Source organism: Sinocyclocheilus rhinocerous, unplaced genomic scaffold, assembly GCF_001515625.1.
Source record: "Sinocyclocheilus rhinocerous isolate Xijiao unplaced genomic scaffold, SAMN03320098_v1.1 scaffold751, whole genome shotgun sequence".
NCBI lineage: Eukaryota > Metazoa > Chordata > Actinopteri > Cypriniformes > Cyprinidae > Sinocyclocheilus > Sinocyclocheilus rhinocerous.
This window is the reverse complement of record NW_015657293.1, coordinates 488,557-497,711: the sequence shown is the minus strand read 5'-3', so window position 1 is coordinate 497,711 and position 9,155 is coordinate 488,557. Positions and strand designations below refer to the sequence as shown.

Genomic DNA, 9,155 nt, shown 5'->3' with positions numbered 1-9,155 from the left:
TCTGATTGGCCATTGCATTCCTAAGCTCAACAGAATTGTGTGTGATTGGTTAAAATGCGCAACACTGTAAAAATGCCTAAAATGAAATATGGTGCAACATGAGCAGATCTTAATTTAATGCCGCAATGGACACTGTCTATTCATATTCAGTTTGTTAGCAACAGACGTAATAGATTTCATTTGTCTGTGCATCACACATTTTTGCCCCAAGTCCCCGACTCCCCGTGGCCAGGGGAAGGCATAAGCATTGTGCTTTGGTACATTTCATTTGAAACAAAGTCTCAGATTTAAAATTCTGTCCATTGTATTGCAGTGTTTAAACAATAAATGCCATTTTGGCGCTGTTTAATGTGGAGTGACAGATTGCTGTAGCCCTAGTTTAACAGACGCGGCAGCGCGAGGTGCACGTGAACTGATCATCTCCAATACCAGTTTCAGCACAAAATAAACATGACTAAACATCCGAAGGTAAGTTAAAAACTTTACAATCCGTATCCTGTCTCATGTAATCGCTCAATCTGTGTTTCAGCCGCACAAAGATGTCAATATAACGGCTTGTAAACAATATGTCACGTAACGTCACATTTACCTCAGAAAAAAACATATTCGGTGACTATGAACTCATTAGTCAGATAGAAAAATAAACTGCAGAGAGGGGCATTTTGCTTTCTATATGCACCATATAACATATTCATTATAAATATATTTGTGACCATCCGTGCGCTCGTTAGAAAAAATGAACTCTAGAGATGAGCATTGTATACAAATTCATTCATTTTAACCTTTAATATTATAGTAATGTTATACCAACTGACTCTCATGTATATTTTACAGCATTAGTTGAGATTTTTTTTCCTTGAAAAAATTTGCCATGTACTGTACCTGATATATATCCAAAATAATCGACATTGAATCGAATCGAATCGGTAATCGAATTGGTAAGCTTGTGAATGAGAATCGAATCGAATCGTGAAATTTGTGTCAAAACCCAGCCCTATTTATCACCGCTTTATTGTTTGATAAGTGATATTCTAGATCACTTTAGTGTTCATAATAAAATTCTAGAATAATTTACTGCTTTATAAGCAATAGACACAGAAGATAAGGACAGAAAACAGAAGAGAAGAGTCTGTTTTTCCCATTATTTGTCCTTCATGTCACTCTTGATCAGTCCGTTCCTTCTCCAGAAAACCCTCTGACATGCATGCATATAAGTGTGTGTATATAAGTAATGAAACTTTACATGATTTCATGAGGTTTGTTACATGCTCACGCAAGCACCAGTTTCACACAAAATAAGCTTTTGTCCTGGTTTCCTGTGTTAAAGACAGAGCTGAAGGTCAAAGGGCAAGAGCCAAGGGCCATCACTCCGGAGACGAGGTCTGCCCGTCACCAGGGCAATATGAAACAAAACCAGAGTTCAGAGAGGACGTCATATATCTACGGTCTCATCTCTCCCTTCCCCTCCAGTCAGAATTAGGTCTTTATGCAGAAACCTAAAGGAATGCTGGAGTCTACGGATGCTGAGGAATCACATTACTCCTGAATCCTTTCACCCACTACCTGAAGTGATTTCAAGATCCTCTTTTATAGATCATCCTGCTGGTCATGCCTATAAGTACGACTGAAAAGTTGTGAATTAGCTACTACACTGAAAAAAAATGGCGAACAATTTTCAGTCAGAAATTGCTAGTAAATTTAATAAATAATGATAAAGAAACAGCAATTAACACATTGAATTACACATAGTAGCACAGTAAAAATAAATAAATAAAATAATTTTCATTTCCATTTTAATAAATTTGCTTCCCTAGGTTATATTTTAAAATAAAATAAAACAATTATCATAAATTATGTTATTTTATTTCAAATATATTCATAAATAAATGTATCTTTATCTTTAAAATAATTATCATTTATTTATTTCGATTAAAACAAGTAAAAAAAAATCAGCATTAAACATCAAATCAAATTTTGAAGAAGAAACACTGAAAATATAAAATAAAATAAAATAAAATTTGCTTACCTGGGTTATATTTTGAAATAAAATAAAACAATTATCATAAATTATGTTATTTTGTTTTATATAGTAATAAATCAATTAATGGATACAGAAATAAATGTTTCTTCATCTTATAAATAATTATAATTAATTAATTAATTAATTTAATTTGATTAAAACAAGTTTAAAATCAGCATTAAACATCAAATTTTGAAGTTGAAACACTGAAAATAAAATTAAATAAAATAAAATAAAAAGTAAAATTAAATTAAATTCCCTTGGTTATATTTTAAAATAAAATTACATTAAATTGAATTAATTATCATATTTTTATATCGTAAAAAAAATCTTCGTAAATTGTAAAAATTTAATCTTTACATTAAAAATAATTACAATTATTTATTTATTTATTTATTTAGATTAAAGCAAGTTTTTTTTTATAAAATCAGGATTAAATGTGAAATTTTGAAGCAGAAAGATTTAAATAGTATTTTCTTGTAAAACATACTCTAGTAAACTTTGTTTTATTTACATCTGTGAAAAACAAATTTCATTTTTTACAGTGTAGTCTAAACTGGTGTGCTGGTCTTTAAACTGATTTTCAAGCCTGGCCAAGTTCTCAAAACCCCTTTAAAATCAGCAAATCAGACCAGACTTGGAAACCGGCTAAGATCAGGCTGTTTATTGGTGCATATCCTTTTTAGAGTCTGAAATACATATGTCTAAATCTGGAACAATCATCTCTGTCTGTACTGTTGTGACCTGGCTCTGTTTTTCCATCATGTCTTTCTAGAGGTTTGGCTTTCCAGCAGGTTTACAAACCATCACCAGAACTCCAGTGACCTACGACCCCTCTCTGTTACCCTGGAGACACGCCACAAAAGAAAGACAATGGCCTTATGGGTATGCATGAGGAGGAGGAGTTAAGAAAAGATGAAGAACTTCTTGGCCAAGAGAGCTTTTCTTAGCCAGCTGCATGTGTGTGTGTGTGTGTGTGTGTGTGTATAAATTAAATCCTGAGCATTTGAGTGAAAAAATAACAGATGCATTGTATTTGGAGTGATAGATGATTCATTTCTTCCATATTCTTTCACTCTGCCTGTGCGTTTCTCAAGCAGTCAGGCGTGTGTGTTTACTTAGCTGTACTTAAGGGACAAAATCATCCCCAGAAGTGAGCTAAATCTGACAAAACCTCCCTTCTAGGGATAGCTGGGGACATCCTAAAAGGTAAAATGAGTTAGAAATGAAGGGATGTGTTTTTTTTTTTTAGAATTAAGACAAAAAAAACGAATAAGCATATTCAGCTGAAACCAAATGCAACAGAAGTCAAGTACAAATTGAATTCCCTTTAAATAGCTAGACAAACGAGTAAACATTGGACAAACTATACTGAGCTGCCTTTTAAGGGCAAAAATGGCTAGATGAAGCACAATGGAAGGGAACATCTAGAAAAGGTCCTAATTTGATTAAGGAAAAGTCCAAAACTTTATTAAGCAGAAAAATACATAGTGCCAATGTAAAAAATAAAATAAAATAAATAAATAAATAAATAAAATTTAATTAAAATTAAAAAAATAAAATAAAATAAAATAAAATTTCTACATTTTTCTTCCTGGGTTTTATTATTTTTATTGCTTATTTTTTATTGTTTAATTTCAATGAATTAATAACAATCAATCAATGAATAATTATTTTTCTTTGCCTTAAAATTAATTTCAAATTTAATTACATAAAACCTTTTTTTATGTTCAGCATTACATACATATTTCCTTCTCCAATAAGAAAACTGTGCTATATGATGCATTAGATTTTAGCAAAAATTGGGGCGTTAAGTATTCTTATACTGTATGTATATGCTATATATATATATTTAGAACAGCCTTTGTAGCAGTAACACACTTACGAAGCTTAAAAATACTGTCTATGTAGGCAGCATACTAGAGTTTGGAACACAGTCAGTGTGAGCTGAAGTAAGAGAGTCGGTTTGATTTAGTCTCATCTAGTTTAGTCTCATTATGCTGGTATTGCATCTCTCTCCTCGTCTGCCTCATCTCTCCCTCCTTCCAACAAATTCTTGAGATTTTCAGAGTTCCTGCCAAAAGGAGAGTCTAGGGCACCGTGGCTGCGGCCCACTGTGTAGTGATGAGGTGCTCAGACACACACAGACAGGTCAGAGAGCGACACATACAGTAAAACCCAAAATACACCTAACAGTATAATTTCATGTTTTTATCCATGTACACTTGATTCCACATGTCAATAAAATAAAATAAAACTTTTTTTTTTTAATTAATTAGAATTTTCTTTCCATGTTAAAATAAAATTGTACATGCAACGGGACCATGCATTGGCCAAGCATTTGCGTCTGTGCACTTGCATAGAAACTGTTTCTGGCCCAATGCGGTCACATTAACAGAACATTGAGTCATCTCTCTCATCTGTCTAAATAGATTATACAGTATGTCTGCAGAGGATGGGAGGATGAAAGAGTTTCTGAAAGAGTTATTTAGGGCAGAGAGTCTGTGTGCTCTGAACAGAGAGCAGCAGCCCAAACACTGGAAAGATGGAGAAGAAAAGTAAACAGGTGCACCTGCATGTGTTTATGGATTCATGCATGCTCACGTGTGAGTGTGTGTGTGTACCTGTTTTTCTATTCTGGTGGGGACTTAAACCTGACTACACACAGACTCATGGGGACTCATGTCACGGTGGGGACCTAAATTGAGGTCCCCACGGGTAAACAAGCTAATAAATCACACAGAATGAAGTTTTTTGAAAATCTAAAAATGCAGAAAGTTTCCTGTGAGGGGTAGGTTTAGGTGTAGGGTTGGTGTCGGGCAATAGAAAATACGGTCTGTACAGTAGAAAAAGCATTACGCCTATGGAGAGTCCCCACAAGGATAGCAAACCAGACATGTGTGTGTGTGTGTGTGTGTGTGTGTACTCACAGGGGTAGAGTTGTTTAGTAGGAGCGCTAAGCTGTGCATCTTTTGTGACTCTGTAGGCGACATCAGGCCCTTTTGACGACTTCCGGTGTGTGCAGAAGCCAGTAGTTTTTGTTACACCCTCCGGCAAACTGTGAAAATCTAAAATCTTTAGGAGATCAGCTGGCTCAGCTGCAAAAAGAGAGACAGAGAGACACAAAATTAGTTTACAGCCATTTCAAGACACATATAAAAACCAACAACTGTCCCTCAAAAACTATAACACATTCAAATAGCTTTCACACATTATATTATATTATATTATTTGATATTATATTATATTATATTATATAGCTTAATATTTTTCATATATTTTAACTTTTTTACATTATAATTTTTGTCATTATTTTTATTTACAAATATTTACAGTATGGACAGTAAAAGTTAAGGTATCTTTAAAAGAAATAAATACATTAAACATGCAAAAAAAACTTGTGTGACGAAACGTGACAACAAATTAGTATATTATCATGTCAGTATGCATGTTAAAACTAGTATGCATTATACATTGTTTACTGTGTGTGCTGTATGCAATAATGCCCTAAGTCATTATGCCCACAAAACCACAAACATGTCATTAGCAACCTAAAGCACGATCAGAACGAGCGACCATAGAACACAAATCCAGCCAAGGCTGGGTCCACACGAAACCAGAGCTTTCCCTATCCGATCTTTTTTTTCCCCCTCGTCTCAAGAAATATCTGCGTCCACACGAAACCACGAAACCGACACAAAACGATGTAGTATACATGCCAGACCAGTATGTGGCGCTGTAATTCTGCCACAGAGATACACTAAAAACGGAGAAGAAGACTTCAGACTATGCGCATAAATTAGTGCGGTATCCAAATGAACATGGAACAATACATGTATTAATCTGTGTTAATGTTAGTTAATAAAAAGACAATCATTCAGTGTTTGTTCATGTTTTTGTTGCCGTTACGTGACGTAGCGGTGTCTGACTAGGGGCGAGACGTGGGCTGATGACGTCATCGTTTCAGAAAATATACGGATTCGCTGTCCACACGAAAACGCAAGGGCGGCGTTTTCAGATTTATCCACTCTGGGACCCGGTTTCAAAAAATATCGGTTTCACTCTCCCAAAATGCCGGATCCGTGTGGACGAAACGCATATACGATACAAAATGTATGCGTATACAGCTAAATGCGTCTCCGTGTGGAGTGTTTCATGTGTTTAGAGGTCGGCTGACCATACAAACACTGGATACACTGTCTACAAAATCACTCACACACACACACACACCTTTCCACTCTCTCTGGTGGAGATATGGAGTGCAGACCACACACAGTTAATCTGCTTTAAATGCATGCACACACACACACACACACACTCATGCTAAAGTGTTTGTGTGTGTTTAGGTGATCAACTTGAGGAACAATTTCATTGTCTGCAAATCACCTCCAGCTGCAACTTGTTAAAATCACTCGAGGAACACACACACACACACACACACACACACACACATCCCTGGTCATTATCTCAAACAGGTCTTATTTACATGAAGACAGAGTGACAGGATGAGGCAGACAGACAGTGTTTATCACGAGTGCTCATTGTGATTCTGATCAGGTCAGTCTGATTTAGTCTAAGAGAAGACAGTGCTGAGATGCTGCACAGCGTTTACATTTTTCCTTGAGGTATTTACATTAAAGTCCGTCTGTTCATTTCACTGCCGCTTGCGAAGAGCGACTAAAAAGACTATTTGGATCTAAAATGAGCAACTTTAAAACTGAAGTGTGTCATTTTTTTAAGGCAACATGAAACCAAATTTGACCCTATTTACTTTTTAATACACATTCCTGGTCTAATTCTGAATGATCCAATAGTGCACATTGTTCCAAATAAAATATTTTTTTTCATAATCTTTCATTAAAATGCAACATCTTTCTCATCCTCTGAAATTACTTTGGATAATGTTAATTTTATATATATTTACATTTACATTTAGACATTTAGCAGACGCTTTTATCCAAAGCGACTTACAACTGAGGACAATGGAAGCAATCAAAATCAACAAAAGAGCAATGATATGCAAGTGCTATAACAAGCCTCAGTTAGCTTAATACAGTACACGTAGCAAGGTTTTTTAAATCATATAATAAATAAAAAGAAAACTAGAATAGAAAAAGAATAGAGCAAGCTAGTGTTAGAGGCCTTTTTTGCTTTTGTTAATCAGAAGTCAGAAGTCAGAAAGTCAGCATTATAATTGTATAATAAATAAAAAGAAAACAAATATAATAATAATATAATAATGCAAGTCTAAAAGGGGCAAGTTTTTGTTTTTATAAAGAATAGAATTAGAATAGAGAGTGCTTGGTTAACCGGTTAACCGACCGTGAAGAATTGACCGATTAATACAATCAGTTAAATGGTTTAAAAAGTCATTTAATTATTTATTTTTTCAATAATTCATCAAAATATTTAAAAAGGTTTGCTGCATGGTTAAAATACGCTACGCGTATAAAAATTTTGTTTTTTAGGGGGAAAAAACAAGTCGCGTATAAGTCGCATTTGATTGTTTCATTCAGAAATAGGCCTAATGCTGACGCGAAATGTTTACAAACATTATAATAAACACTGTAAACATAGCTAGGCTATTTTAGTTCCCCTCACTCCACAACAAATCCTTTCAATTAACAGTATTTAGAAAAGAACAATTAAAAATATAAGAAGCTATAAACGACAAGCCAAAACGAATTCATTTAGGCTAAAACGAAACTGAAACCAACGTTGGGTCTCTCATTCCACACAAAATCAAATGTTTCCGTATTCGCAATGCATTTGAATGGCAAATTATTATTTATTATGTTATAAATATTATAAAACAAAATGTTTTGCATAACCACGGCGGTGCGGTGGTAACACTTAACGGCACAGATTTTATTACATATTTTTTTTACTACATAGGTTTTTTTCCATATGTTTGACTGACTGTATTTTATTATGATAATGAACAGGCTGCATTGTCAAGGTAGCAATGCTTAACTGTGTGCGTGCACGCGGCGCCGGCACAATCACTTGAATTTTTTCCTTCTAACAGTGGAAGCAACTACTCCTTTTAGTCCTAAAGATAATCGGAATTGTAAAAGGTTTGCCTTTATTTGTGTACATTCACAATAAAAACAAATCTTTGTGCTTTTGTAAAATAAGCCTAAATAAATATAGGATGCCGGCCGCTTTCTGCCGTCTGTTTCCTTTCGCGCAGCACAAAAATGAACCGAAACTCTGCATATAGGCTACTTGTTGCACAGTTTTTCTTTAATTTTCTTAATTTATTAAGTAAAAATGTTTCTCGTATAGGCCTATTTATTCGTATTATATATATAGCCTAGATTTATTATGTTTTCTCCGCTGGCGGAATAGGATCAAGCGGACAGTAAGTAGGATGATTAGAAAGGATGAGTTTGGAGACTTCAGAGAGTGAAGAGAAGGATGTGAACGAGTGTATGTTTGCTGGTAAGATGTGCTTGACAGATTGTGGTGTGGAAAATTGTGCACTGATGGTTTTAATTATATATATATAATATTTAAATATAGATATATATAAATAATTCCAGATTTTCAAATAGTTGTATTTCGGCCAAATATTGTCCTATCCTAACAAACCTGTTTTTGTTTGTTTGTTTGTTTTTTGAATATCCTGTTTCACTCAAACATACTTCACATTACAGACTTTCTCTGACTATTGTTATGAAATAAAAATAAATAATACATTTTTGCATGGCATTTGCAATGCTGAAATGCTGGATTTTATTCCCATGAAATGCATAACCTTGATAAAATATGAACCATGAAAGTAACATAAGTTGTATAAGTTGTATAAAAGTGTCTGCCAAATACATAATGTAATTTAAATGAAAGTTATAATAAAGTGCTACTGAACAAACTATAAAATACTCAGGATTGGCATAAAAGAAAACAGAAAATAATGCATATTATGACTACAATAATAAACAATGCAACTAATATAATTGGCAATATTACAAAATTAATTCACATTCAACACATGGACTCAACAATATAGTAATTCAGAGCAGATTTTGCAATTTAATGTTGTTTCCAGACATTACCAAAGACTTCAGATCATTTAATTTTAGAGTGAATTAATTTGCAGCAATCGTAAATCAGACATCAAAACTCATGTAAT

The 9,155-nt window shown here is 34.0% G+C and overlaps 1 protein-coding gene across 1 annotated transcript in view; it reads right to left on the bottom strand.

Annotated features, from left to right (window-relative positions):
• Positions 1-9,155, bottom strand: part of LOC107720871 (collagen alpha-1(V) chain-like) — a 109,429-nt gene that overhangs the window by 79,169 nt on the left and 21,105 nt on the right. The window contains 1 exon segment of the mRNA XM_016528699.1: positions 4,951-5,118. Coding sequence (XP_016384185.1) covers positions 4,951-5,118 — 168 coding nt within the window.